Below are 27,926 nucleotides of genomic sequence, written 5' to 3'. Positions count from 1 at the left end.
CTTCTGTAGGGGTAGTCTCGGCGGCCGGGGCATTATCTGGTTCGACGGGGTTGTTGTTATTGTCCTGATCCTTAGGCGGCGTCAGATGATCCGTAGATGCAGTATTGACAGGGTAATATGAAAAGCTAAAAGTTTGACGGTCGAAGGTCTGATAGTGACGCTCGAAAGTCTGGTACTCAAACTTGGGAAGTTGTGCATACTGGACCGGGCGTTGCTCCATTTTCTCCGACATCAACGGGTGCCTCTGGGGTGGGATCGGGAGAGGGGGTTTGCTCTTTGGACAGTTGATTGTCGTTTACGGGGAGCCTTTGCTTATTATTATTGTTGTTGTTGTTCTTCTTTTTCTTGTTGTTTCCTTTTTTACCCATGGCATCGGATCAGTGGCGTTTCTTGGGTCTCTGATGACCTCTTTGTGAAACGGGAGTAACAAGCGGATATAAATCTATTGAAGGAAATATGACATATGCCTGTCGAATGTCTAGACAAGGCGCAGAAGACAGGGGGGAAGGCGAATGAAGAAAACCCAAAAATAGGGGCAACGCAAGAAAAAGGAACGCGAAACGAGGGGTGCTGTGTAATTGCTGGGTTAAGCAAACGCTGGGGTATGAGAGGTTGGAAGCGCAAAGGGCAAAAAGGGCATAGGCCCGATGGTCCGCCAACAACATTGTGGTTCCTTTTCGAGGACGAAGACGAGGCGACGTATAGTAGTGCATTCGCTATCCAGTGCAATGGGTCACTGTCCAGGAATGGCTCGGGCTTGGGGCTGGGGACGTCATGAACGAACTGCCCGACGGCATCTCGTATCATTGGGCCACGTCTCACGGGCCCCATGGCCCTCCCGGACGGACATAGAAAGAGGGTCCTCTTCCGGAAGCATCACTGGGGCAAGGGGATAACCGGCGGAGCACCATCTGCAGCAGAAGCATGCAGTCGCAACTAGCAAGCAGGTGGTGGCGGGGAGTGGATGGGCAATTGTGGTCCAGATAGGATAGCAACACCACAGGGAATTGGGTGCTCCGTTAGGGTGTGTCATTAGTGTGGTGGGGGTGGTGCCACAGCTCCATCAAAAGTGTTTCCGTAATTTAAATTTTTTTTTTCTCCATCTGGTGTCAATTCCTTTTGTTTATTTGGCCTCTTGCGGGCAGAAGTATTGCATAGATAGTTCAAAAGTATCGTGGTTAGCCAATGCCCTGCAAGTACTTTGTACGGGATTGTAAACCCAGTGGGAGAGGAAAAAGCAATCGGAGGGTCGATAGAGACCTGCGCCTTGAGCATGCAAGGTCAAATGATTGATCTTAGGCCCAATGAGTGAGCATTCTAATACAGCCAACCATGCCGGCATCCGGGGCAATGAAAGGGGAGAAAAAAAAAAAAAAAAAAGAAGCCATCGAAAGTGAAAAGGGCGCTGCCCATGGTTACTCCGACCTGTCGAGTGTACCTCATCAACATAGCCGGAGCACCAGTATCATAATCATTCATGCCCAACGGCTGGTGCAGCAATAGTAGTAAATTAGACGCATGGCACGTGAGTAGCGAGACTGGGTCCCTGGCCAGGGAAGAAAAAAAAGCTAGGAGTGGTTGGGTGTAACTAGGGTGCGAATGTTATGGCCATGGATAGGGATTACTGTTGTGACTGTGCACCGTTCGGTGGGTATAGGCGATCAATCATCGACAACAGCATCACTCCCCATCACCGAGATGACAGGGGGGAGGGTGAGGGAAAGATGTTCGCGAGAGGGGGGCGATGAAGATCTCCAGAAACCTGGTCAATTCGTACTTCTGGTACTGATGAAGAATCATCGAAGCCAAAACGAAGCAAGCCAGAAGAATCAATGGAAAAACAGACGCCTGGCAGAATGGTGAGGAAAGGAAAGGAGAGGGAGGGGAGGAGGGAAAGTGAAGCCGGATTCGAAACTCCACCGGACAATTCAGCAGCCGCAGATCACTGGACCGCCCAACCAGGAATAGTGGGAATTTCTTTCGATCGGGTTTCAACTTGAATCATTTCAAGTGCCTTGACTATTCATGATCTCATTCATGAAGAGGTCAATTCGTCTCAGGCACCATGAAGATGGGAAGTAAAGAAATTGTCCATCGTGTCTCCAATCCTGATGACTTTTTCCCGATCCACGATGGGAAGATCTGTCATCCCAAATCCGCATCGCGATTACTTCCGAGGAATAATCGAGAGATTGAATCAATAATTCCGAGGAAGGTCCAGATCATGGGCGGTGGGCAAGAAAAGAAGCAGGACTCGTCGCATCCACCGATAAGTGAGGCGCATTGCTGTTCTGGCAGCCGGTGAGTGGCTACCAGTGCACGCCCCCCATCCAGGCCCGTTGAAGGAGGCGTCATTAGTGATTAGATGGATGGAAATGGCTGCAAGCTACGGAGCACACTAAATAGTGATGCTAACTAACCCCATTCCTCCGAGACCCTCCATTGCTCCCTTGGCTACCTGCCCATCAGGCAAGCTGCCCAGCATTGCAGCTCGCGCAGACAGTGTTGTGTTTTGATGGGCTCCCCCGCTCGGGTCTATACAAACCCCAATTCCCAATCATCCCCAATCAGCCAGCACCGATGTCTTCTCCCTCTGGCACAAACACCCTCCACGTCAACAACCCCTCATCTATCTATTGCCATCGCAACTGCCTTAACCCATCATCTCAGATACTCAGCATACTCAGCCAGATACCCGAGATCGTTATGTGCGTGTCATTTATTTTACTAGATTGTTCTATTGCCAGCACAGCATGAATCTGTCAGGTTCAGGTCGAGATCGCCCGCAGATCTGACTTAAGTACGTATAGTAAGGTACTCAGTATAGACTACTATCTACACGTAGCAGACGGGCGCCCAAAGAATTGATGGTCACACAATAGCAGATGCTAGGTCCGACAGAATGACATTCTCTCTCTATGCAAGTTTAACAATTTTGCCATCATGGGGTGCTTTCTTCTTGTCTCCGGCAATCCATTTGCTGACCACCACCGAAACCCTAGTCGATACTTTCGGTGTCATCCCACGCTGGAACATGCAACGGGCCGGATATGGCTGCCTCCCCGCTGGAATTTCACCACCATCCCTGGCCCATAGCCTCGATGTTTAATCCATCCATCTGGTGGTACCGCTTATGCACGCTTCCGCTTCGTCCCGGCGGTACGAATTGCTGGTCCATTCCATCCGCTAATCCCCCACCTGTGGCCCCGTCAGGTGAAATTGCCGTCAAAACCATACGCGTACTTTGTGCTTGAGCGCTTACCTGGTCAGCCTGTGCTGTCAAAGTTCTGGCTGCCAATCACCGTGTAAGATGCTAGAGTAGGATCACCAGAAGCGTGAGAGCTATCAGAATCTACTACACTCGCCTTGGTCTGCGCATGCTTGGGTAACCACTGTTGGCAGTGACATTGACACTGGGACCTATTATGAAACAATGCACGGGCTCAGAATCGACACTACCCCAAATTCATCCAATGAATTATTGACTTGGTTATTCTATTGATCTGGTCCTCCACGCTCTATTGTCCTTCGAACCAGGCGATAGCTGTCGTTCGCCACAGCCTAGCAGGAGGCATCTGGCCTCACTTGGGCTTCATCATGTCTAAAAATAAATATCATGCAGTTTTGGGTATCCTCAAGACGTAACTGTTCTCTGGCGAATTCGAGGCCACTTCCACCTGTCATAACGACGCGGACTTGACTCCTAGTACCACCAGGCGTGATACTTCGAGAAAGAAAAGAAACCCGACAGATACCCCGAGACAGAAAGCCAAGGAAATACTCTATGCAACCGTCTATTATGATCTTGACAAAACACGACACTTACCAACAGGGTCTAGACCCAAGTAACAGTGTTTGGCACCCAACGCAGCCTACCAATGACCGAGACTGGTCATAAAGGACGTCATGTTCTCAGAGCATCCATCGATTTCCTCCACCGAGGCCCGTAAACTTTCATCACGAAGAGGACGGAGCTGCTTGCAAACGCGACCAGTCCGAGAATGGTGAACAGCCATCCATTGCCAATGGCATCGATGATTGGGGCGGTGACAACTGAGCCCACGCAGGAGAAGATATTTCGCATAAAATTGTTCAGTGCAACACCTGCAGAGGATTTCTTGGGCATGAACTCTGTCAGCATGGTCGTTGCCATGCCGAAAATGAGCATCGATCCAACGCCGAAGAAGAAATTGGCAATCATCTACACAAACTTGTCAGTAAGATGCCATGAAGTGCATGAAGCAGAGGGGATAAGCATCAGCAGATGTGTGAAACCCTTTGTGTCAGACATCCAAGAACATACCGGTGCTAGCCAAAACACGCCTCGATCCGCGCACCATCCATACCAGATCAGTCCAGCAGGGTAGAGCATGGCGCCAAGTCAGGCATTCTCATGCATCCGGTCTTCGGGACGATAGATCAAGTTTCCATGTTCGTCGTATCTTTTGGCTCTCTTTGCCTCCCGTTGCATAATGCTATCCATCCAACGGCCTCCAAAGGTGCTAGCAACAACATATCCGAGCGAGTTTGGTATATAAAGCAGGCCAACGATGATTGTGCTGAAGTTATATGGACTAGCGCTGAATGTATGCTCAACACTGACATTTAGCACATAAAGAGATCCAAAAGTGATACTTGCGTAGTATACAGTTAGTAGAACGGGAGGATAGCGCAGGTAAAGAATGATCTTCAAAGGGTCGAGAAACACCATCTTGAGGACCTTCAACCACCTAGTGGTGAACTGAACGACTTGTCGAGAGGATACTCGACTCACTTGACGCCTAATAGTTTCCTCTTGCTCGATAGTCGCCTCCTGTGTCTGGAGTTTCGTGTTTGCCAGTGTTTCTGGAAGGGCAAAAAAAATGAAAACCACGGTGAGCCCTCCATAGGCGGCCAGAAACCAAAGCGTACTTCGCCATCCCCAGCGTTCAGCTAAAGCACCTCCTACAATTGGGGCTATCAGAGGTCCACATAGCGGACCGAGATAGAAGATATTCATAGCACGTCCCCTTTCTTGGGGGTCCCAAAGGTCCGCAATGGTTCCTGCACCAACAGCCTGAACTGATGCAGATGCACCACCACTCAACATTCGCAGTACAATAAGCATAGCTATTGAACTAGAGATGGCACAGAGAGAGTTGAAAACAACGAAGAGGCTGAAGGAAACGAGGTATATCGTTCGTCGTCCCAATCTTTCGCTAAAAGATGACCACCACAGTGGGAAGATCGACATACTAAGCATGTATAGGGAGATTGATAAATTCGTTATGGTTGTTGAGGTTCCCAGTTCCATTGATACTTGGGAAAGGGAGGCTGGCATTCATGTAAGGACACAACCAAATGGAGCCAGAAATGGAGAGATGGACGACTTACGAAAGAAGATTGAGCTACCCATTGGAGCTGCAGCTCCTGCCACTGCTACCACGAACGTGATAAACCACTTCGTCTTCCGCGGATATACCTTGGGGTTCTCAACTTCAGCCAGCAACGAGAGCTGACCGAAAAGCCCCCTTCGTTTCAATCTAGGTACCACTATCGGACCCTCTTTCTCTTCATCTGAAAAGGTAGTGCGAACATGTGATTCCTCATCTTTGCCTTCTATCACGGGAGAGTCGTCAGAGCCTTGAGATATGGAGTCAGGGTCGCGCTTCTCGTCAATCATCTCATCATTAGATCGTATTGCATTAGGGTGAGTATGACCAGCTGGGGAAGTCTGCACCAAGTCGGCATCAGGGATACCATTTGTTGCTGTCGCCATCTTCCTTTCCGTACTGCTTTTCCATATGAGAGGCTAATAGTCCAAGCAGCACGATAGGGCTCGTTTCACAAAGAACACACTAAGAGGTCGGGATAGACTAGAATATCATGCATGTGTGAAAGTGAGAGTAGCATGCGCTAACTAGTAGCCTTGCCGGCGGGGCTAGTGACAAACTGTTAAGACGAGATATAAAGGTTGAGTAACATTATAGACTGTCAATAAGTCGTAAGTATAGACGTGAATAGTGGTGAGAGAGAGAGTGGAAGACGAGCTGGTCGGCCAGATAAAACAGTTGGAAACGATCAAATTTGGAGTAAGAAAGAAGAGGAGGAAGACTGGGGTGCGTCTTTGCTCATGAGTTAGTTTGTATCAGCCGGGGTTGGTTCGTCCTAATCGGGCAGGAAACTGTATGTGCCTTCCCCACTTGCTCTGGTTGCACCTGCCATTGGATCTCAACAATCCAGGATTCCTTGATAGATCGATTCTGCTTACAAAGGATATAGTAGATCCTGCACGGGCTGCAGGCTCGATTTCCCAGTTTCTTATCTCTTCACTACACCTTCCTTTCTTTATTCTAGAAACGTATCTCTAGCCGAGATTCAACATCCCGAGAATCCAGAGAATGACACCATCTAGCTGAAACTGACAAGCAGCATGTAGTACACCGCTACACACGCAAGGCGCCAGTATGCATACCGCAGTCAACCCCTTTTGGTTGCAAAATACTGTCTGACATCTGTGTAGTTTGCTCCATAATTAATGACCAGGTACCCCGTCAGTGTGCTAAGCCCATGAATCAAGCAGCATCTAACCCTCCCTCCATACTCTAGGGGGCAAAGCCAAATTCAGGGCCAGCCAGTCAGAGACCAACCAACTGGTGCCGTCCCATCCGATGGCGGTCATTTCCGCCCCCTGATTTGGCACTAATTGGTGCTTTGCCGAGGTCAAGCCTCGCTAGATAGCCGGACGTTAAATGTCCCGCTCGGTAGTGGGGACTCATAGCATGAGGAACAGGAAGGGAAACAGTATGAACATCCGAATTGCACATGGTACACAGTATCACAGGTGCTCAGACTTTGAGGCTCGAGAGTATAACCGTAAGTAAATGATAATTGACATCAATGATGTGATGGAGCTAGATTGCTCCTTGATAAGGGCTCTCGGGGTCCTCTATCTGGTATTGATCGTCATGTCGGGGAGAAGTAAAGCACCCGTGACACTATTCCAGCGCAATACTTTCGCAATATCCTCTCTTGCAGTCAGATATCGATTGCTTCCTTCAGATTCACGTTGCTCCGACTATCGCTCTATGGACCGTCTTTCCTGATGACAAACTAAGCATGTCAAAGGGTATTACTATGAGATCTAGGAAACCCCCCTTTTTCGGGAAACCCCCAAGCAGCAACGATGTCACTCAAGCAGCCTGAACAGTACAATGAACGTAGCTATCCATGTTGACAGTACATCTGCAACATCCAAGTCTATCTCCAAGCAACAGCCATCTATGGACGACAAAACCCTCCCTCCAGCCCAGTGGATACACTCCAGCACGACCCGCCGGCTCACTCATTTGCCCCACGTCCGAGCCAGAAAGCCAACCAACCTCATAGACAGTTCCAGAAATACGAACCCAACTAGAATGACAACATAACTCACCACCTACTTACCTCGTACATCCAAAGTACCTACCAGTACCTATCTTCATACCTAGCATCCATCATCAATCCACCATGGCCGACCAACCCACCCTGACAGCAGCCCAACAATCCGTCCACAACACGCTCGCCAAATACCCCGGCGAGAAATACGTCGACGGCTGGGCCGAAATCTGGAACGCAAACCCCACTCCTCCTTGGGACAAGGGCGCCCCGAATCCAGCTTTAGAAGATACCCTGACGCAGCGTCAAGGTACAATTGGCAATGCCATCGCCACGGACGCGCAGGGGAAGAAGTACCGCAAGAAAGCGCTAGTCCCGGGCTGTGGGAGGGGAGTGGATGTGCTTCTGTTGGCGAGTTTCGGGTATGATGCGTATGGGTTGGAGTATAGTGCTGCGGCGGTTGAGGCGTGTAGGCGGGAGGAGAAGGAGAGTACTACTAGTGCTAAGTATCCCGTTAGAGATGAGGAGGTTGGTAGGGGAAAGGTGGTGTTCGTGCAGGGAGATTTCTTCAAGGATGATTGGTTGGAGGGGTTGGGACTGGGGTTGAATTCTTTTGATTTGATTTATGATTATACGGTGAGTTTTATGATGTCGCTAGAGGGAGGCGACGGTCTACGGGTGGTTCTCTAGATGAATGATTACTGATTTCGTGTGTAGTTCTTTTGCGCGTTGAGCCCGTCCATGCGACCTGACTGGGCGCTCCGGCATACTCAGCTATTAGCCCCTTCGCCACATGGGAACTTGATCTGCTTGGAATACCCAAGACACAAGGACCCATTGCTCCCGGGCCCTCCGTTTGGTCTTTCCTCGGAGGCTTACATGGAGCATCTCTGCCACCCGGGAGAGAAGGTCTCTTATGATGCCCAGGGTCGATGCAGAGGAGACCCTCTCCGTGAGCCAAGCGAGCGAGGACTGGAACGTGTGGCTTATTGGCAGCCTGCCCGAACACATGAGGTGGGCAAGGATGCCAATGGGGAGGTTCAAGACCGAGTATCGATCTGGCGCCGCCGGTAAGGCCATATCCGCGGTAGATGAAGTATCGCCGGGATGGGAGTCACTGCCTTGATTGGTCAATAGCCTAATCTTTGATTGACTTTTTTGTTTGTTTTATACGCTTCTCTATGTATGTTTGGAGAGTGCGTTGTAATGCTCCCCGAGTCCGTATGTGTGTCTGTAGTAAGCCAACCAGATGACCCGCTTGCTTCCCTCTTCGTCGCCTGGCTCTTCGACATCACCCGGTTCAATCTTTTCGATTCTCCCATCGCCTTGGATGACATTGATCTCGACGCCATATGCCCTGGCAATCGCTTGCAATTCCAGTTGTCCGCCCCATTCGGCTGTCAGTTTGACTTTCCTGGTATATTGGTCCAAAGGCTCCTCCATGAATGGTGCAAAGTCGTCCTGGTGATCGCTGATGAAATCTGCCGCCACAGCTCTAACTGCCCGATAGCCGTCATGTTTAGGCGAAGCCACGGTATCGATGCGAGACTGAGTTGGAGGCTGAAGGATCATCCTCTTCGGGTCAGGTTTCAGACCGATGCCTTGCTCGTCCAATTGGCATGCGATGGCAGAGAACAGACAGTGTCCATCCGGGTTTATGTCAACCTCCTTCAACTGTAAGCGCTTGAACACGCCCTCCATGACCTCTTTCTCATTTCCACGATGATCGGTCTGGTTTGCAGCCTCCTCCGCAGCAATCGCCGATTGCGCTGCTTGTTCCGCGGCACGACGTGCCAATCTGGCCTTCTGACGATTGGGCTTCTTGGGACGAGGACCGGAGGGCTGCGGGGTAGCGGGGGTAGAGCTTTGAGGCGATGATGTCGTTGTCTCCGACGGGGTATCTGCATTTTGCTGATCGGGCGAGTCACCAGCCTCATCAGTGTTTCGGTCCCCTTCGCTTGATTCGTTCAAACTGAGGTCTTCGATGCCATCCACAGGCTGGTCTGATTCGCCGTTTAGTTGCGCGATCTCGGCTTGTTGCCGCTCAGAGAGCTCTCTTTGGAGCCTCTCGCAATCATCGTTAACTCCTTTGCGAGTCTTCTTCGTGGCGGACTTCTTCTTCTGAGTGATTCGAGCCTGGAGATCTTTTTGTTCCTTGCGGTGTTTAGCTTGTAGCTCCTCCATCCTGGAAAACGTGGGAGCGCTGGTCCAACTGAAACTCTATGAATGATTCTAGAAGAATGTCGAGAACCAAGATGCTGAATGAACGCGAAGGGCAGCTATGCAAAAATACAAATAAGGGTATCGTGACAGAGTAGGAAGTTCAATGCTGACCATGCACGAGTGGGATGAAGCTCAGCCCCGCCAAAGCCTGTCGTGACCTTTTCTGGATCACCCGATCGGGCCCTTCGGTGTTGATGCCTAAGGCATATAATCCCCTGGTCGCTCTTCGGCTACTTTAAACAACCATCGAGAGGAGATAAGATACCGGCAATGATGAGAAGTTGCCTCAGGTGTCTCTACCAGCTTTATGATTACAGTACTCCGTACTGACTGAACTCCTGCTGGCTCTTGCCACTGACATGTCATGCAAGCCACTACTAATCACTCCAGAAACACTGCAACATTGTTCTTCCGTTCCGCCCAACCTCGGTATTTTTTGTGACACTGTAGACTGATCCCCGGTTGTTCGGGTATCCCCCATTATCCCCGGGCGGACCCCCAGGCGGTATAGGTAATATCTATAAGGGGTAGATCAGCGTCTCTGTCCAGACCTCACACGTGCGGCTGACTGAGTTTCTTGCAATCGGTCATCCATTTATTTAACTGACTTCTTCGAGCTTCTCTGGCTTTTCAGTACGATATTCACCACACACACCATCATCATGGACGTTCAAAAGTTGTTCGACGTCAAGGTGCGTACTGCGGAGATGCAGAATAGAGGACTCGGCCTGTACAGCTGAGCTGAAGATCTAACCATGCGATTAGGGCAAAGTCGTGCTGGTCACTGGTGGCGCCAAAGGAATCGGTCGGATGATCTCAGAAGGCTTCGTAAAGAATGGCGCCACTGTCTATATCTCGTCGCGCGACGCCAAGTCTTGCGATAAAGCTGTAAACGAGCTCAATGCACTTGGCACGGGCAAGGCCTATGCTATCCCTGCCGATTTCTATAAAGAAGAGGAAGTCAAGAGATTGGCTGAAGAGATTGCTAAGCGTGAGAGTAGTAAGTCTAGCCCCTAGAGTGCAGCTCCCTAGGGGATAGGGAGTGCCACGTGCTCTAGCTTAACACATTCCCAGAGCTGCATGTTCTTGTCAACAACTCGGGTTCCAACTGGGGCGCCCCGTACGACGAATACCCTTCGTCTGCCTGGACACGAGTTCTCACCCTCAATCTTCATCGTGTGTTCGACCTTACCAAGCTTCTCACCCCTCTACTGGAAAAAGCCGGCTCATCTGGCGACCCGGCTCGCATTATCAACATCGGTAGCGTTGATGGCATAAGGGTTCCGGCTCTGGAAACCTTTGCCTACAGTGCCAGTAAAGCTGGATTGCACCATTTGAGTCGTGTTTTGGCACACCACCTTGGAAGACGGAACATCACGTATGTGTAACTCCCATATGATCGCTTATCGACGGCGCTTGGGCTGACCCGGCACTACCCGCAGATCAAACTCCTTGGCCTGTGGCCCATTCGAGAGCAAGATGATGGCTGCCACCTTGGAAGCGCATCGGGAGACAATCGAGGCAAGCATTCCTTTGGGTCGTATTGGTACCCCGGAGGATGTTGCAGGTGCATGCTTGTTCTTGAGCAGCCGCGCCGGCTCGTATGTGAATGGAGCGACTATCACTCTGGACGGCGGTAGCGTAATCGCAGCGAAGCTCTGAAATGTAAGCTGTAAACAGGATGAAATGAATACTCGGGGTAATCCATGTATGCGTATGCAATGCAGAGTTGATCTAAGCCTACATACAGAAGGTCCAACCCAACTAATGAATTGTCTCATTTAAACTTTTTGATCCGTGGTAGACCTGGCAGTCCGTGCCCAAGTCATGCAAATTATAATGTTCAAAACTTAGTCCAAGCCACCCATCTTGTCTCTCCTACCATGAAGGAAGGCAATACGACCGGAGGCTGAACAACGAGCTTGACATCATCCCATGGTTGGCATATGACAAAGGAGGATGTCATGCTGAGCGGGTAACTCTCATCATTGGGAGGAACATGGCTGAAGGGATTCACTCCCTCAACAAACCTTCCACTAGTAATGCGAATGGTTGGCGTTTTGCCTGCCTTGCCTTCTGACAATCTCAATCTCATCTCCAGTGATCGTCTACTCCAGTCAGCGCACATCGAAAAAGCAACCTGGTGTTCTGCATTTTCCACGCCGAAGGTTGCTGCGGCGATCTTCGCTCGCCGTCAGCCACCTTTTCTAGTGTGCACTAAGAACCGTTGGCTCAGAAAATTCCCTCCTATATCGCAAAGGTGCATCTATACAACCTCCATCTAAGCTCTGGTGACCGATCGCGTGGGGTCGTGATTTTCTGGAACGGTATTGGTCCGGACAAATCGCTCACTCTATCAACGTGGGGCTCTATTGGCACAGAATAAAGATCTCACAGCGGGCTCTCCCAAGATCCTAGTCCCGGTAAAGAGTCAGAGATTGCTGTCGAATTTGGGTAAACTAATCTTTTCTAGTTTCGTCGCTTCAGTCATTGCATGCTGGTATCCGTGATTGGCTTGTCCCTTACCGCGCCGGAATCGTTTTATTCCCGATCTATGAGCATACCTGCCGCGACGCAGTATGTGGAAGCTGCAGGCTAATTTCATCACTCTACATTGTGCGTTGACTATCATTGCAATATTGGTGGCACAAATAGCTCATATACTGGGACAGATGCATATATTCTTTTCCTGGGACTTTTGGGATTGGTCGTTCTTTACCCCTACGGTAATCTCCGCGCCATCGATGCATACTTCTTCGGTGTAAGCTCTTCGACCGAGTCAGGGCTGAACACGTTAGTCGATCATTTCTTTATTCGTGCCACTTACCGTCGGCTCATAGGAGCATAGTCTGACGTGGATATTATTTTTTAGAGTCGACGTTAAGGACTTGAAGCTCTATCAGCAACTCTTCATCTACTTTGTTCCAATAGTCTCGAACCTCGGATTTATCAATATTCTGGTGGTGGTTGTCCGCTTGCTATGGTTCGAGAAACGCCTCAAAGAAATCGGTAGGTACTTCCACGAGCTAGTGCTAGGTTGCTCGATGTTTACTCTCACTGATGCGGTGAACTTCAACAGCACCTGGTGTCCTTGATCGAAAGAGTAACCCATCGAACTATGATTCCACTCGCTATGACCCTGAAGCGCATCCCCGGAGGCAGAGTGAGCCTACTACGTCAGAAACCGTACCAGGTGACTCAACAGAGAAGGATGTCGACGATGGCCAGCGCTCTGTTGGCTCTAAAATTGGTCATGTGGTACCCGAAAGGTGAGAACGTGGCCCGATACTTGATGTCGCTATGAATCGCATTTCTAATCGCCAAATAGGCCTAGAAGCACTGGAAGAGTACGACCTGAAAACGACAGCTCAGATCCACATCCAGCTGGTTTATCGCGGAGTATCTCCTTTGCGGACACTACCAAGGCGCTCTACATCCCTTCGCCGCAGGAGCGTGACAGAGGTACCTTAATTTCATGGCGCGTTGACGGCCAGGCAATAGCTTACAGGAAATAGGGGTGCCGATAGCAGAAGTCCAACGAGGACCGGGTAAGGACGGTAAGCCTGACTACACGCTCTGTTGCAATCGATCAGTCTGACACCAGGCAGTCATCGAAGAGGAAGATGAGGACGCTGAAACTGAGCGGAGAAACTCTGAAAATACGGATGACCTCCTTGAGAATGGTAGAAGCGCTACAAGTGGCTTGCCATTCGAGCGGGTAGCATCTTCTCTGTTCGTGATCGGGAAACAACCTAGCAGAGCCCGAGAGCCATCTCTGCGGCCGGCCATATCTCTCTCCAAGGACGCAAACCTCCCGGATCTTTCCGTACAAGCGACACTTGGAAGGAACTCGCAGTTCCACAACCTGACGGCTGCAGACCGAGAGCGACTTGGTGGCATCGAGTACCGAAGCTTAAAGCTACTCCTCAAAATCGTGATCGGTGCGTATTAACAGCTTTGTTCCCTCTTCTGTGTTCAGCAGGCTCATCTATCATCAAAAGGTTATTTTGTTGGGCTTCATGTGTTTGGTGTGGTGTGTCTTGTCCCTTGGATCTTGCATTCGAATCGCAAGTATAGGGACTACCTCGACGAATGCGGTCAAAATGAAGTCTGGTGGTAAGTCCTGGTATATATGAATCTTACAGGCAATCTGTATATTCTAATATTTATAGGGCGATTTATTCGGCTCAGACGATGACTAGCAACCTAGGACTTACACTTACTCCGGATTCCATGATATCATTCAATGATGCCGTGTTTCCTATGCTAATCATGAGTTTTCTCGCTTACGCTGGAAACACTTTATATCCTTGCTGCCTCCGACTTCTCATCTGGGGCATGTCCAAGTGTATCCCTGAGAGCTCTTCTCTTAAGGAGCCCCTGGAGTTCTTGCTGAAGTACCCTCGTCGGTGCTACTTGCTCCTCTTCCGCAGCAAGCCAACATGGATCCTTTTCGGCATAATTTTTGTGTTGAATTTTGTTGATGTCCTCTTGATCCTGGTTCTTGATCTCGACAACCCTGCGGTGAATGATCTCCCTGGCGGACCTCGTGTGGCGGCAGCTATCTTTCAGTCAGCATCTTCACGGCACACAGGGACAGCATCGTTCAACCTTGCCGACGTGAACCCGGCAGTCCAATTCAGCTTACTCGTCATGATGTACATTTCGGTGTTCCCTATCGCTATCAGTGTACGAGCCTCCAACATCTATGAAGAAAAATCAATCGGGGTATTCTCATCAGAAACCGATATGGACGAAGGTGACGGCAAGAGATACGTCTTAATGCACATGCGAAACCAACTAAGCTTCGATTTGTGGTATATTTTCCTTGGAATCATGTGCATCTGCATTGCAGAGTCGGGGAAAATAATGGACCCCACGAAGCCGGTTTGTGACATTCCTTGACCGTTGGAAGCATCGCTCTGACCTGGACAACAGGCATTCTCCGTGTTCGCGATATTTTTCGAAGTCGTCTCAGCCTAGTGAGTATAGCCACGCCATGGTTACTGCGCGTAGATGTACCTAACGTATGCACAGCGGAAACGTCGGCCTAAGTCTAGGATACCCGACCGCCTCCACCTCCTTCAGCGCTCAGTTCGATATCTTCAGTAAGATAGTCATCTGTGCCATGATGATTCGTGGACGGCACCGTGGACTGCCATATCAGCTCGACCGCGCGATCCTCATCCCCAACAACCGCCTTGTGGAGGATGATAAAGTTGAAACTCGACCAAGTATCTCCCTGCCACGCATCCGCAGTATGGATCCGACGGACAGCAGATACATGAAGATGAAGAAAGCCCATACCAGATAGCAGAAAAACTTTTGTCTTTTGGGTTTGGGCGACTCTCTTCAGGCTTTCTTGCTTTGCCGGGGGAGGTGAAAGGTTAATGAGTCTTGGGTGTGGACAGGCTGTCCCACACCGAAGAAGATCTAGAATGTACATAGACTGAAAGATCATCCCACTTCCATTGTTGCTGCGTGCTTCATTGCTAGAGATATATCTATCGAGTGCCACGTCAAGAGCTCGACCAACAGATGCCGCGGAGACCCACAGACCTCCTTCATTTTTGCTTTATTGGTTTGGTCCTCGTGACCACTCGTTATCTGGCAGTAATTGCTTTTTTTTCCCTGGATTACTCCTTTTTGTTCTTCACATTTTCTCTTAATTCTTTTTTTTTTTTGGCCTGAATTGTCGAACAATTTATCTCCAGCGTCCATTCAATGCAGCACAAGTAGGTCGGAGGCAGCCGGGCGAAATACCGAAGGGGGGGAATTATTGAGTGGAGCGGCGACATCATCGGGCCCGTGGCGTCATAGTCTCCAAGGGAACTTCATTCTCTACATCGATGGGATGCTGTTGGGTGCTGCCGCTCAATCCGGGCAAGAAATAACAATTATAATCATAATAGATAATCAAAATTCCCCCCTGTTAGCGAAGAGTACAAATTCAACAGACTGAGACTACTTTTCCTCTTTTTGTTCTTTCTTAAGTTTTCAATCTCAACCAGTATATATTGAGAGTTACACACCGCCGAATTGCACACAAACAAAAACCTTCAAAGGAACCAGCCAAACCGAAGACCGGGTGTTGTGACGTACCCCCCCAAATCGCACGGGAGCTGAACCGCCGCTGGTGGCCAATCCATCTTACACGAAAAAACTCCCTTTGTCGTGTACTTGCATTGTCTCTCAATCCTCTTACTTACCCAGTACCCTACTGTTTGTCCTACCATCCTACCTAGCTTTAGCGAAATTGTCTGAGGTACGAAGAGCAGCAACCTCTTTGTGTTTTTTTATTACTTGAGCACCGTCTCGAGTCCAATAAGAGTTACAGCGCCACGAACGGGCCTAGCGTCTTCAATAATTGGTGTCGCAGTGTCACCCCTTAACCCATCCATCCATCCACCCCTGCTCGGATCCCCCGTTTTCGCTCTAGCCTTTCGTTTGTCGGGCCTGTCATCGAACGTCTCTTCTATCTACCATCCCACAATCTCCCGACGATGAGCTCGCCCAGTGCTCAGCATCGACGCAACACGTCTCTCGATCCATTCTCCGATCCCGACGTTTACTATGGCGATGAGGATAACATTGCTCGCATGAGAGACCGTAAGCGGGCCTTCTCTTCGGTACGTCCGGATTCCATCGCTCCCCTAAGATAAGCTGAGAATCAGCTGTGCTGACCCCACGCCTGTAAACAGACTCTCAAATCTTTCAATCGAGATGACATTCAAGAATTTCTCGGAGGCCAGTTCCCCGCAAGAAGAGCGAGTCATGGTACGTTAAAAGAGGAGAAAGATCAATCTACCAAATGTTATCCAGGGATTGTGGGCTAACCCGCGGGGTATACAGATGAGACACCGGCCGTTCCCCGCAAATTCCTCATTGACGTTGACACAACGCTCCACAGTCTGTTGGAGCGGGAAGACACAGATCGGAACATGCAGATAACGATAGAAGATGTGGGCCCCAAGGTATGTGTGGTCGGATATCGAAAATTTACGGCCACTCGAGTCACTAATGCACTGTCTTGCAGGTATTCTCCGTGGGAACCGCTGCATCTTCGGGATACAACCGATACGACTTGCGAGGAACATATATGCTTTCCAACCTCCTTCAGGAGCTCACAATCGCCCAGGACTACGGTCGGAAACATATTGTTCTCGATGAAGCCCGTCTCAGTGAGAACCCTGTCGCACGGCTCTCTCGTCTCATCAAGAACTCCTTCTGGAACGCCCTGACACGGCGTATTGATGGACATAATATTGCTGAAGCTGGTCGCGATCCCAAGGATTGGACAGACGACCCACGACCCCGGGTCTACGTCCCTCCGGGAGCCCCGGAGCAGCTCGAGTACTACAAGGGCATTGCGGAAGCGCATCCCGAGCTGCGCCTTGATGTGCAGCTGTTGGACTCTAATATTACTCCGGAGTATACCAGGAAACTGAATGACAAGCCAGGTCTTCTGGCATTGGCCATGGAGAAGAAGGTTGATGAAGCCACGGGGAAGACCGAGTATAGTGGAGTTCCTTTCGTGGTCCCGGGAGGAAGGTTCAACGAGCTATATAACTGGGATAGTTATATGATGTCTCTGGGTCTGCTGGTCAGCAACAGAGTTGACCTGGCTAAAGGCATGGTGATCAACTTCTGTTTCTGCATCAAGCACTACGGGAAGATCTTGAACGCAAATCGTTCGTACTACCTCATGCGTTCTCAGCCTCCTTTCTTGACCGACATGGCTTTGCGTGTCTATGAACGGATAAAGAACGAGCCTGATGCTATGGATTTCCTTCGTAATGCGACGCTTGCCGCAATCAAGGAGTACTATAGCGTTTGGGTGGCCGAGCCGCGATATGATCCGGTTTCTGGTCTGTCCAGATATCGCCCCGAAGGTGAAGGAGTGCCCCCGGAGACGGAGCCGACTCATTTCCTTCATATTCTGACTCCGTATGCCGAGAAGCACGGCATGAGCTTTGAAGAATTTGTTGAGGCCTACAACGAAAAGAAGATCCTGGAGCCAGAGCTCGACGAGTACTTCCTGCACGACAGGGCCGTGCGAGAGTCGGGACATGACACCAGCTACCGTTTGGAGAGAGTCTGTGCCAACCTGGCTACCGTCGATCTGAACTCACTGTTGTACAAGTACGAGGTGGACATTGCCCGTATCATCCGCACCTATTTCAAGGACAAACTCGAGATCCCCCAGGAATTCCGGACAGCGTCGACCCAGGATATTCAATTCGAGTCATCCTCGGTCTGGGACCGTCGCGCACGCAGAAGAAAGATGCGTATGGACACTTACCTCTGGGATGAGGAGAAGGGAATGTATTTCGACTACGATACTGCCAAGCAGGAGCGCACCTCGTACGAGAGTGCCACCACCTATTGGGCGATGTGGGCTGGTCTCGCGACACCCCACCAAGCATCGCAGTTGGTGCAGTCCCTCAAGCGGTTCGAGGCCTACGGAGGCCTGGTCTCGGGAACTGAAGAATCTCGGGGTGCCGTTGGCCTGGATCGGCCTAACCGGCAATGGGATTACCCGTACGGATGGGCACCCCAGCAGATGCTGGCGTGGACAGGTTTGATGCGCTATGGCTACCAAGAGGAAGCCGAGCGTCTGGCATACAAGTGGCTGTATATGATCACCAAGGCCTTTGTCGATTTCAACGGCGTGGTGGTCGAGAAGTACGACGTCACCCGGCCTATTGACCCACACCGAGTGGATGCCGAGTACGGCAACCAAGGTGTGGATTTCAAGGGGGCTCCCCGCGAAGGGTAAGCGTTGTTCCCTCCCTAATGAGTAATAACCATGCGAACGCAACACTAACCCGGTCATCTCTCTAGGTTCGGATGGGTCAACGCCAGCTACGTGTATGGACTTGAAATACTCAATGCCCATCAGCGACGCGCCCTGGGAGCCATTACGCCGTACGAGACGTACAACAAAGCAGTGGCTATCCAAGACTACTAAAATTGGAATCCGAGGATGACAAAGAAAGGAGAGAGCATGATCGCATTTAGCGCGGCTATTTGTTTTCGCCCGTCGTGGCACTTGTCGACTTTCTGCACAAAAAGGAAAAAGGGTTATGCGGACACAGTTTCTATAGCTTTAGAATCGGTTGGACGAGGGGATATCTTGGCTTTTTGGTTATAGAGGATGCATTGCCTGCTATGATTGAGTTGACTCTATAGTTGATTTATGCTGATGCAAAGAGAGAGAGAGAGAGAGAGAGAAGGGAGGTTGTTATTATTCCGAGGTGGACATATCCCGAGTAGAAGTGACGAATCTTCTTGAATGTGGCGTTCGTTTTCTTTTGGGTTATTGTTATTTTTGATGTTTATTGTTCGGGTTTGCGTTTCCAGCCACAAAGTCCACGATAAAACGATTTAGGTAGTAACGAGAAATAGTACGTAGTAGTTAATGCATTCTTCCGGATTTGGATGATAATGATGATGATGGTTTTCCTTTTACCCCGTAAGCAGATGCAGCTAACAACGATCGGAGATCAATCCAGGGTCTGGTCTGAGTACGACTGTCAGATGAATGAATGGGATGACCTCCCACAGACAAATTCACATGTGAATGAAACACCTACATCCCAATATTGCTATTTCCTTTTTTTCCCCCCAGACATCCATCCCTCCCAATTATCCATCCGTTTTTCCCAAGCTCACACCGTAGGTAGACCTAGTAATTGACACACACACACACACACACACACACACACACACACACACACGACCACGCAGCCCCGAAACCCCCAACCCCAACCCCCAAACCCAGCCCAGCCCAGCCCAGCTGAAAAGCTCCATGCATCAGCCCCCTGAATCTCCGAATACTAACCAGTCCACCCCAGTTGATAGCAGTGTACCTTTGTTTGTATACGGAGTAGATCTGCACACACACCCTCTTACAATAACAAGTATACTATGTAACTACAACCTACTATCCCTGTAGACAAAAAAAAAACACAAGAGCTACTCATCTCCGAAACACAACCCACGCATTCCTTCCTCAAGTTACATTACATTCATCCATCCATCCATGAACTTCCGATGAATATTTCTCGGCCATCGTCCGAAATCCTCCACATACAACAACAACAAGTACGAGACTTGTAGAAATACTCGGAACACCATCTCCTTATCTTCCCGACCTTGCGTGGCCCCTCAAGGCTACTATGAAGAAGACTATACGGAAGGGACAGACAGCTACTACGTGGATCGGCTATGAGATGGACATCTGATTGGGTGGCGGGATGCCGAGGCTGATTTTCTTTCCCCGTTGTTGTATTGATGCCTGAGGGGTATGGATACGGGGTGGGGGAGGGGACTGAGCCTATGAGGATGGAAGGATGGGAGGACGGGAGTGGTATGGTATTGTAAATGGGTAGAGTCGGAGGTGGTGGTTGTTGTCAAGTTCAGTTGGTGCTAGGCACATGCTTACTTTACTTAGGTATGTTTGGGAGGTGGACAACGTCATTTACTCAGATTGTTATGGTTACTATGGGGTAAGTAGTAGCTAGGTAGTTACATTGATAGTTTGGATGATATGCTATGTAGCCTTGGGGAAGAGGGTGGGTTCTTGTTTGCTAGTATGTTATAGGAGTTGAGATGAGAACACTGAAGTATCCAGTTAATTCTCGTAAGAAAGAAAATAAAAATGTAGCAAGTAGAATTATTTCATACAATTGATTCCAACTACTACTGCAGAGTGGCGACCTGTTTTCGGCTTGGTCCCTTTAGACCGAGGATCTTCGTCTGGTCTCGATCCTCTCTTCCGAACCAGCAAAACCACTCACTCACTAACTGAGACTCCTTCCTCCACTAAACTTGGCTTGTGAAACCCTTGGTTCAACCTAATTGTTTTCGACTCACCCCCGGTTTTCATTTTATTGCAAGAAAATCAGATACTCCGGGGGGCGGCAAAGCTGACTGTTCTTGTTCCCCTTTGGTCCTTGGCCTTTGGGCCCTTCTTTCCTTCTTGTCCCGCTGAACCGAACGTTTACCGACCAACCTTGTGCTGGTGCTGGAGTGGCCCAATGACTTGTGACGCATCGAGGGAATTATGGCGCATGCTTTAAGTAGCTGGGTGTTTTCCTCTTTGGCTTGTGATTCCGATTTTCTTCTTTGGTGATTGACTTTATTTGACTGTATTCTTTTCTTCCCTCTCTCTTCCCTCTACTCTCTCCTCTCTTCTCTTTCTTGTCGGTTGTATGTGAACATTGTTGGATACATTGTATTATATTATATCCATTTGCATCAATCTAGATCTTTGCTTATATTACCCCCCTCGGCTATACCACACATCATCATCATGGCTTCCTTTGAAGAAGAAGACCGGAAGTATCTGGACGATGTCCAGGCTGTCCAGAAGTGGTGGCAGGACTCCAGATGGAGACACACCAAGCGGCCCTTTACTGCTGAGCAGATTGTGGCCAAGCGTGGTACCCTGAAGATTGAGTATCCTTCCAATGCTATGAGCAAGAAGCTGTGGAAGATCTTGGAGAGCAATTTCGAGGTTCGCATGTCCCCGCTCTGTGGTGGTGGTGGTTAGGTCAATCATGAGCTTACTTCTCTCTTCCACAGAACAAAGTACCCAGCTTCACCTATGGCTGTCTCGAGCCCACAATGCTCACCCAGATGGCCAAATACCTCGACACCGTCTACGTCTCTGGCTGGCAGAGCTCCTCCACCGCCTCGTCCACCGATGAACCCTCTCCCGATCTTGCCGACTACCCCATGGTAGGTCTCAGAGGATGTTGGTAATTGTGAGATCACTGCTAAGACTCGAGTTAGAACACCGTCCCCAACAAGGTCAACCAGCTGTTCTTGGCTCAGCTGTTCCATGACCGGAAACAGCGCGAGGAACGCATCACCACCCCCAAGGAGCAGCGTGGCAAGGTGGCGAATGTGGACTACTTGCGCCCCATCATTGCGGATGCTGATACCGGACACGGTGGCTTGACGGCTGTGATGAAGCTGACCAAGCTGTTCGTTGAGCGTGGTGCTGCTGGTATTCACATTGAAGACCAGGCTCCGGGTACCAAGAAGTGCGGGCACATGGCCGGAAAGGTGCTTGTGCCTATCAGCGAACACATCAACCGTCTGGTGGCCATCCGCGCGCAGGCGGATATCATGGGTGAGTGGCATCCTGAATTGCTTAATCCGCATAGCATCAATTGACTTTAAAAAATTCAGGCACCGACTTGCTTGCCATTGCTCGAACTGACTCCGAAGCTGCCACTCTCATCACCTCCACAATCGATTACCGTGACCACGCCTTCGTCGTGGGGTCGACGAACCCCAACCTCCAGCCCCTCAACGACCTCATGGTAGCTGCGGAGCAGGCTGGTAAGAACGGAAACGAGTTGCAGGCCATTGAAGACGAGTGGACTGCCCAGGCTGGCCTGAAGCTGTTCAGCGAAGCTGTCATCGACACCATCAATAAGGGCTCCTCCGGTAACAAGAAGGCCCTCATTGATGAGTTCCTGACGAAGGCCAAGGGCAAGAGCAACCGCGAAGCCCGGGCTATCGCCAAGGACATCACTGGAGTCGACATCTACTGGGACTGGGACGCCCCTCGCACCCGGGAGGGCTTCTACCGGTACCAGGGAGGTACCCAGTGTGCGGTGAACCGCGCCATTGCGTATGGACCTTTTGCGGATCTCATCTGGATGGAGAGCAAGCTGCCCGATTATGCTCAGGCGAAGGAGTTCGCCGACGGCGTTCACGCCGTGTGGCCAGAGCAGAAGTAAGTGTGGTCCTGATATGCATTTGGTAAGACCTTGACACTAACCTGTCCCTTTAGGCTGGCGTACAACCTGTCGCCCTCGTTCAACTGGAAGAAGGCGATGCCGCGCGATGAGCAGGAGACGTACATCAAGCGTCTGGGAGCCCTGGGATACTGCTGGCAGTTCATCACCCTGGCGGGTCTGCACACGACGGCGCTCATCACGGATCAGTTCGCCAAGGCGTACGCGAAGCAGGGAATGCGGGCGTACGGCGAGTTGGTGCAGGAACCGGAGATGGAGCAGGGAGTGGATGTGGTGACTCACCAGAAATGGAGTGGTGCCAACTACGTGGATAACATGTTGAAGATGGTGACGGGCGGCATCAGCAGTACGGCGGCTATGGGCAAGGGTGTCACGGAGGATCAGTTCAAGCACTGATCATGGAGGGGGTGAGTTGGTGGCTGACTGCAGATCTGCATATTTGCTTTTTCTTTTCTATACTGTTCATTGTCACCATTGTTCCCGTGAGCTAGCTTCTGATTTATCATCGTATATACCACAATGTGATAGTTCGTTGACATTAAGTTGATGAGGGTGATGAGCAAGGGGGAAATAAGCTCCTAAGCTATCCGCAAACAGAACCCCTTGCGAGGCAAGTGGGTCGCGTGCATGACTCAACCCGTAGCTGTCATTTGTTAATTAAAGATAAGTCAGTCAGTAACATGTGAGCAGTGGCCAACAACGGTTCTCCCTTCGTAAAAAGCAGACCTTGCGAGTGGAAATGTCCTCGGTTGTGCCGCGGAACAGATGAGGGGAAAAAGGAGGGCATGTGTCCGGAAATGGATGATGGCCGGAGAATGAATGCAATGGGGGGTTTTTCTGCCCCTAAAAAATGAACGGCTCGGTGAATTTGCTGATCACCAATCCACCCGGTCCTCGGTCGGCGGAATGCTGGCTGCTGCTCATTATATTATCTGGCCTGACGAACATCCTCATACCCTCCAGTTGTTCCTTCGTATTCCATTACTCATTACTCATAGGAGTAGATAAGGCACTCGTCACGGGTGTTTCTGAAAAGAATCAGGGGCTTGTCAGAAACAAGAACTCCGCATTCGGATTCCTTCTTAACCTGCTAGTCTTCTCGGCTGAAATTCCGCCTTTTTTGATCCTTCGTTCCTCTCCTCCTGTTCCCATTATTCCCTCCCTCCCTCCCTGTCATCTTCATCCCCTCCCCTCTCTCTCCACCACCTTAATTTACTCACCATGGGTGCCATTGAAATCCCTCCTTTGGAGTATACTCCTGTTGACGAGGTCGCTGAACGCGTCTCTCGCTGCCGCAAGACCTTCCACGAGCATACCACTCGCGATGTGGAGTACCGGCTGGTCCAGCTCCGGAAGCTTTACTGGGCGTGAGTTGCTGTCCCAAAGTACCTTATTTCACTACCTTTCGGGTAGCTCCCCGCATGGCTTTAATATGTAGCTAATTAATCTACTGCACGCAATAGCATCAAGGATCGTGTCGACGAGATCCATGAGGCTTTGCGTCTCGATCTGAACCGGCCTCTCTTTGAGGCCGTCATGGCTGAAAGTACCTGGCTGCTCAATGACATTGTCTTCGTTTGCCGCAATCTCCCCAAATGGGTCAAGGATGAGAAGGCCGAAGATATCGACCTCACCTTTAAGTTTACCAGTCCCAAGATCCGCAAGGATCCTTTGGGTTGCGTTTTGGTTATTGGGTATGTTTTCCTTTTTTTTTAGTTTCTGTGGGATTTTCAACAAAAATTTCTCCCCTCCCCCCCCCTATTTTGTTTTGGTTGGGGTTGGAGACAAGGCTAACGGCGACCGTTATGGGGTCAGTGCTTTCAACTACCCTTTCCAGTTGACGCTGGGTCCAGTTATTGGCGCTATCGCAGCGGGTAACACCGTTGTCATCAAGCCTAGTGAAAAGTCCTCCAACTGTGCGGTGGTCATCCAGCAGATTATCGAGGCTGCTCTTGACCCCTCCGCCTACACCATTGTTCAGGGTGCTATCCCCGAGACTCAGGCCTTGTTGGCCGAACGCTGGGACAAGATCTTCTTCACCGGCAGTGCTAATGTCGGTCGCATCATCGCTAAGGCAGCGGCTCCTAACCTCACCCCCATTGTTTTGGAGCTGGGTGGCATTAACCCCGCCATCATCTCCAAGAATGCCGACCCCCGACTGGTCGCGCGCAGACTATTCTGGCCCAAGCTGATGAACGCTGGTCAACTCTGCACGTCGCAGAACTACCTGCTGGTCGAGAGGCCGCTTGTCGATGCTGTCGTGGAGGAGTTCAAGAAGGTCTACAAGGAGTTCTACCCCCAGGGTGCCAAGGGCTCTGCGGACTTCTCCCATATCATTGACGATGCTTCTTTCCACCGTATCAAGGGCATGATCGACAACACCAAGGGCAAGATTGTCATGGGTGGCAGCATGGATGAAAAGGAGCGCTTCATTGAACCCACCGTTGTTGTGGTCGACTCGCCTGAAGACTCCATGATCACACAAGAGAGCTTTGGTCCTCTCATTCCTATCTTGCCTGTTGACAGCGTCGAGCAGGCTGTCCAGATCGCCAACGGCGTCCAGTCCACGCCTCTGGGCCTCTACCCGTTCGGTTCCAAGGCGGAAGTTGAGAAGAGTATGTTTGTGGAGCTGTATAATTTACCCGTACAACTTCAAATTACTAACGTGCTGCAGTCCTGTCACAGACCCGCTCCGGCGGTGTTGCCGTCAACGACGCCGCCCTGCACATCCCCACCCTCCCCTTCGGTGGTGTTGGCGAGAGCGGTCAGGGTGCTTACCGGGGTAAGGCCAGTTTCGATGTCTTTGTGCACCGTCGCACAATCACCACTAGCCCTAGCTGGATCGAAAGCTTCCTCGCCATTCGCTACCCGCCCTACAACGGCAAGGAGGAGCTCTTCAAGAAGGCTACTACTTTGATTCCCGACTTTGACCGCGACTGCAAGAAGGTCCAGCTGAGCTGGCTCAGATACTTTTTGACTCTTGGTGGTGGCAGTGCCAAGTCTGGTGCTGCTCGTGCCACTGTTGTTGCTGCTGGTGAGTGATTCTTTTTACTATCGTCAACTGTCATTTTCTTGCTACAACCCCTCTATCCACTGCGTATCGTTGTTTGATATGCCAGACTTCTTACCTCCGCATCCCCTTCAGACCGAGAGTGAATTATCCCGCACGTCGCTTCCACGTTAATTGGATACCCCGATACCCTGGATACGTAATTTACATATACACTAAACATAATATCTATTGATAATTATCGCTTAATGTTCTACACATAATGTTTTGCTTAACGTTCAGACGATGTACGAGCATTTACTTACATATCTATGATTAGTGGCTTATATCGCACGTCAAGTGCTCGAGCGCCGATTGGCGAAGCTCTGATTGCGCCAGTATATCTTTACCTGATTCGGTCTTCTATTTGGAGTTAGTCTTGCTTTTGGACGACTATATGACCGTGTGCCATTCGTTAATCATTTCCTTTTTGTTCTTTTTGGTCTGTTCTTTATTCTCGTTTTGGGATGGGGGTTGATTCACCATGTATGTAAGATGATCTGACTAGCTGAAAGTATGCGAACATGACGAGGTAGGTGGGTGGGTAGGCATGTACATACGGAGTAGTAGTGAAGCTATACTACTCAAGTGAGTGGTTTATGTCGATCTCCATCAATTAGGTAATTCGGAGTAGCTAGCTCGCTTAGGAAGTCGAGTGTAGATCATACAGATGAAGAAGTAGCCTTGTTAGATGTTATGCTATCCTTGGCCTTCAGGTCACGTAGGGGTAGAACATCTCCAGGCAAGGTTCCTTCATATGATCAAATAATTATATTACGGGCCTTCTTTCAAGTATAAAATTTACGGGTTTGCATTCTATATTATATCCGTCGAATATATATCTAGCCAGCTATATCACTTGATGAAATTACACCCACTAAAACCCTAAACGAAAAAGAGAAAAGCATACAAAAACTTGGTATCAACAACCATAATTTTTCATGATAGCTCTAAACGAAGGGTCACGCAGAAGCTGGGATGAGGTCAGACGCTTCGCCGGGTCATAAGTGAACACACGAGACATAATAGAAAGCACATGGCTTCGCTCCACTGGGTCGACATCGGGACGAAAACGTGCAATTCTCGACTCAAGAGTCCATTTGGGATCGGGAGTTTGGTTCTGGTCATACCAGGAATAATCACGGCTCTCGGGATGAGTATAGTAGTAGAGTCCCTTCCACTCCTCGGGCAGAGGACCTAAAGACAACACGAAACCACCAATAATTCCACCATTGAAAAACGTAGAAAAGGGTACGTTACCAAGGCAGTAAAGTTCCGAAAAGAGGATCATGTAACTCCACATGTCGCAGGCAGGACTGGGATCTTGTCTATGCAGGCGGTCCGGGGAGCAATATTGTAATGGTGGATAGCCACGTGGAGTCACGGGATCGCTCAGTTTCTTTGCCAGACCAAAGTCGCCGAGATAGAATTTTGGGGTTTGTAGGCTTTGGGGGATATTAGCAGGTCCAACGAGCTCCCCGTCCTTCCAGAGATCGTCCACCGGTATTGTTTGCTTCAATGGCCGGCCCAATGCCTTGTATTTGGCACTCCTGGGTAGATGGTGGAGGGGTTGCATTCCCCACATACAATTTCTCTCATTCAAGTCTGTTGAGAAAAAAATAAACATCAGCATGCGGGCGAATAGAGGAAAAGAGCAGGATCTTTTCGGTGTCACTCACCACGGTGGACTATTCCGGCCTCGTGTAAACTCTCCAACGCCTCTAGCAATTGCAGAGCAGCGGACATGCGAGTAGTCATGGACATTTTTATCACGTTCGGACAGTAAAGACATGAGCCCATTAAGGGAAATACTTGAACCGTATGGTGACATCCATCTCCTGGAAGTAGAAAGGTTTCCAGGTACGTCACAAAATGAGAGGAGGCATCACGCACATTCCGAACGATTTCGTCCTGCAGGCGGATTTCACTTTCACCCGATTCTCCTGCAAACATAATCTTGAGGGCAACGTCCCTGCTACATTGTTGGTCATGGGCTATCCAGACAGTCGAGAAGCCGCCGGATCCAAGCTTATGCTCTATCAGGTACCTCTCGTTGATCAGGTCTCCAAGGCGGATGGGATAGAAGACATCCGAGGTTCTCGTTTTATCATATCTTTCTCAGGGCTCGGCAACCTCTTCCAGGTCCATTTCCTCGTCTTCATTACGCACGAAGTCGCCGAAGTCTTCCTTGCCATCTTGGTTGCAGTATCGAGTTGCTGCTGTCATGTCGATCACACCTGACATACCACTCGAGGGTACTTCGATGCCAGCAAATTTGGGGGGGGGACCGATACGGAGTTGAGAGATGGAGGCGGTAAACTTGTTCAAGGAGAAAGGGGCTTATATTATTGTTGATTTGGTACAAAGATCAATTTAGTCGTAATACATGAACGTTCACACAAATCTAGCAAGCTGACACACTTGCGAAGTAAATTCATTAGTCCATCCGGACGGGTTCTAGGAAGTGGATGTGTTGGGGATGACGAGGTTTGGTACGAAGTGGGATGTGCGGGTGAGGAGTG

At 50.0% G+C, this 27,926-nt stretch overlaps 9 protein-coding genes across 9 annotated transcripts; 6 read left to right on the top strand and 3 right to left on the bottom strand.

Annotated features, from left to right (window-relative positions):
• Positions 1-3,904: 3,904 nt before the first annotated feature.
• On the bottom strand, positions 3,905-6,057 carry BO85DRAFT_471055 (MFS transporter; the record flags this gene model as incomplete). The annotated part of the gene is made up of 4 exons (XM_025662443.1): positions 5,374-6,057; positions 4,414-5,313; positions 4,304-4,323; positions 3,905-4,201 (listed from the first exon to the last, which is right to left on the bottom strand). The coding sequence occupies exons 1-4, from the start codon at positions 5,756-5,758 to the stop codon at positions 3,905-3,907; spliced, it is 1,602 nt and encodes a 533-aa protein (XP_025512687.1). The 5' UTR covers positions 5,759-6,057.
• A 1,230-nt stretch (positions 6,058-7,287) lies between these two features.
• BO85DRAFT_99434 (putative thiol methyltransferase) lies at positions 7,288-8,483 on the top strand. The gene is made up of 2 exons (XM_025665834.1): positions 7,288-7,992; positions 8,074-8,483. Exons 1-2 carry the CDS (start codon positions 7,489-7,491, stop codon positions 8,428-8,430), a joined length of 861 nt encoding a protein of 286 aa, XP_025512686.1. The 5' UTR covers positions 7,288-7,488; the 3' UTR covers positions 8,431-8,483.
• A 26-nt stretch (positions 8,484-8,509) lies between these two features.
• Positions 8,510-9,965, bottom strand: BO85DRAFT_99706 (deubiquitinase OTU2). The gene has a single exon (XM_025665836.1). The coding sequence runs from the start codon at positions 9,538-9,540 to the stop codon at positions 8,536-8,538; it is 1,005 nt and encodes a 334-aa protein (XP_025512685.1). The 5' UTR covers positions 9,541-9,965; the 3' UTR covers positions 8,510-8,535.
• Positions 9,966-10,005: 40 nt separating this feature from the next.
• On the top strand, positions 10,006-11,365 carry BO85DRAFT_452199 (short chain dehydrogenase/reductase family). The gene is made up of 4 exons (XM_025660767.1): positions 10,006-10,271; positions 10,345-10,579; positions 10,654-10,957; positions 11,022-11,365. The coding sequence occupies exons 1-4, from the start codon at positions 10,242-10,244 to the stop codon at positions 11,239-11,241; spliced, it is 789 nt and encodes a 262-aa protein (XP_025512684.1). The 5' UTR covers positions 10,006-10,241; the 3' UTR covers positions 11,242-11,365.
• A 793-nt stretch (positions 11,366-12,158) lies between these two features.
• On the top strand, positions 12,159-14,893 carry BO85DRAFT_378545 (putative potassium uptake transporter; the record flags this gene model as incomplete). The annotated part of the gene is made up of 11 exons (XM_025656302.1): positions 12,159-12,195; positions 12,252-12,372; positions 12,452-12,588; positions 12,659-12,848; positions 12,908-13,041; positions 13,095-13,136; positions 13,188-13,520; positions 13,581-13,695; positions 13,752-14,466; positions 14,518-14,561; positions 14,617-14,893. 11 exons carry the CDS (start codon positions 12,159-12,161, stop codon positions 14,891-14,893), a joined length of 2,145 nt encoding a protein of 714 aa, XP_025512683.1.
• A 1,056-nt stretch (positions 14,894-15,949) lies between these two features.
• On the top strand, positions 15,950-18,785 carry BO85DRAFT_99132 (alpha,alpha-trehalase). Its single transcript, XM_025665833.1, has 5 exons — positions 15,950-16,208; positions 16,281-16,356; positions 16,432-16,553; positions 16,616-18,354; positions 18,424-18,785. Exons 1-5 carry the CDS (start codon positions 16,083-16,085, stop codon positions 18,548-18,550), a joined length of 2,190 nt encoding a protein of 729 aa, XP_025512682.1. The 5' UTR covers positions 15,950-16,082; the 3' UTR covers positions 18,551-18,785.
• A 1,982-nt stretch (positions 18,786-20,767) lies between these two features.
• On the top strand, positions 20,768-22,978 carry BO85DRAFT_99065 (isocitrate lyase 1). The gene is made up of 5 exons (XM_025665831.1): positions 20,768-21,100; positions 21,169-21,324; positions 21,379-21,721; positions 21,781-22,333; positions 22,391-22,978. The coding sequence occupies exons 1-5, from the start codon at positions 20,897-20,899 to the stop codon at positions 22,749-22,751; spliced, it is 1,617 nt and encodes a 538-aa protein (XP_025512681.1). The 5' UTR covers positions 20,768-20,896; the 3' UTR covers positions 22,752-22,978.
• A 492-nt stretch (positions 22,979-23,470) lies between these two features.
• On the top strand, positions 23,471-25,749 carry BO85DRAFT_99073 (hexadecenal dehydrogenase). The gene is made up of 4 exons (XM_025665832.1): positions 23,471-23,722; positions 23,819-24,049; positions 24,171-24,970; positions 25,030-25,749. Exons 1-4 carry the CDS (start codon positions 23,577-23,579, stop codon positions 25,395-25,397), a joined length of 1,545 nt encoding a protein of 514 aa, XP_025512680.1. The 5' UTR covers positions 23,471-23,576; the 3' UTR covers positions 25,398-25,749.
• A 462-nt stretch (positions 25,750-26,211) lies between these two features.
• On the bottom strand, positions 26,212-27,773 carry BO85DRAFT_471047 (kinase domain-containing protein). The gene is made up of 3 exons (XM_025662442.1): positions 27,574-27,773; positions 27,084-27,517; positions 26,212-27,009 (listed from the first exon to the last, which is right to left on the bottom strand). The coding sequence occupies exons 1-3, from the start codon at positions 27,597-27,599 to the stop codon at positions 26,327-26,329; spliced, it is 1,143 nt and encodes a 380-aa protein (XP_025512679.1). The 5' UTR covers positions 27,600-27,773; the 3' UTR covers positions 26,212-26,326.
• Positions 27,774-27,926: the final 153 nt, after the last annotated feature.

Source organism: Aspergillus piperis (assembly GCF_003184755.1).
Source record: "Aspergillus piperis CBS 112811 unplaced genomic scaffold BO85scaffold_18, whole genome shotgun sequence".
NCBI classification, from domain to species: domain Eukaryota; kingdom Fungi; phylum Ascomycota; class Eurotiomycetes; order Eurotiales; family Aspergillaceae; genus Aspergillus; species Aspergillus piperis.
Note: the sequence above shows the minus strand (reverse complement) of the source record. Positions and strands in the feature narration are given on the sequence as shown.

Coding starts and splice junctions, on each gene's coding strand:
- BO85DRAFT_99073 (XM_025665832.1), top strand. CDS start 23,577: ATGGGTGCCATTGAAATCCCTCCTTTGGAGTATACTCCTGTTGACGAG. Junction 23,723..23,818: donor CTCCGGAAGCTTTACTGGGC/GTGAGTTGCTGT, acceptor TGCACGCAATAG/CATCAAGGATCGTGTCGACG. Junction 24,050..24,170: donor GGTTGCGTTTTGGTTATTGG/GTATGTTTTCCT, acceptor TTATGGGGTCAG/TGCTTTCAACTACCCTTTCC.
- BO85DRAFT_452199 (XM_025660767.1), top strand. CDS start 10,242: ATGGACGTTCAAAAGTTGTTCGACGTCAAG. Junction 10,272..10,344: donor AAAAGTTGTTCGACGTCAAG/GTGCGTACTGCG, acceptor CCATGCGATTAG/GGCAAAGTCGTGCTGGTCAC. Junction 10,958..11,021: donor CTTGGAAGACGGAACATCAC/GTATGTGTAACT, acceptor CACTACCCGCAG/ATCAAACTCCTTGGCCTGTG.
- BO85DRAFT_99706 (XM_025665836.1), bottom strand. CDS start 9,540: ATGGAGGAGCTACAAGCTAAACACCGCAAGGAACAAAAAGATCTCCAG.
- BO85DRAFT_471047 (XM_025662442.1), bottom strand. CDS start 27,599: ATGGCAAGGAAGACTTCGGCGACTTC. Junction 27,518..27,573: donor AGGAAGACTTCGGCGACTTC/GTGCGTAATGAA, acceptor GCCCTGAGAAAG/ATATGATAAAACGAGAACCT. Junction 27,010..27,083: donor GGCCGGAATAGTCCACCGTG/GTGAGTGACACC, acceptor TTTTCTCAACAG/ACTTGAATGAGAGAAATTGT.
- BO85DRAFT_99434 (XM_025665834.1), top strand. CDS start 7,489: ATGGCCGACCAACCCACCCTGACAGCAGCCCAACAATCCGTCCACAAC. Junction 7,993..8,073: donor ATTTGATTTATGATTATACG/GTGAGTTTTATG, acceptor TTTCGTGTGTAG/TTCTTTTGCGCGTTGAGCCC.
- BO85DRAFT_99065 (XM_025665831.1), top strand. CDS start 20,897: ATGGCTTCCTTTGAAGAAGAAGACCGGAAGTATCTGGACGATGTCCAG. Junction 21,101..21,168: donor TCTTGGAGAGCAATTTCGAG/GTTCGCATGTCC, acceptor TCTCTTCCACAG/AACAAAGTACCCAGCTTCAC. Junction 21,325..21,378: donor ATCTTGCCGACTACCCCATG/GTAGGTCTCAGA, acceptor GACTCGAGTTAG/AACACCGTCCCCAACAAGGT.
- BO85DRAFT_99132 (XM_025665833.1), top strand. CDS start 16,083: ATGAGCTCGCCCAGTGCTCAGCATCGACGCAACACGTCTCTCGATCCA. Junction 16,209..16,280: donor GTAAGCGGGCCTTCTCTTCG/GTACGTCCGGAT, acceptor GCCTGTAAACAG/ACTCTCAAATCTTTCAATCG. Junction 16,554..16,615: donor TAGAAGATGTGGGCCCCAAG/GTATGTGTGGTC, acceptor ACTGTCTTGCAG/GTATTCTCCGTGGGAACCGC.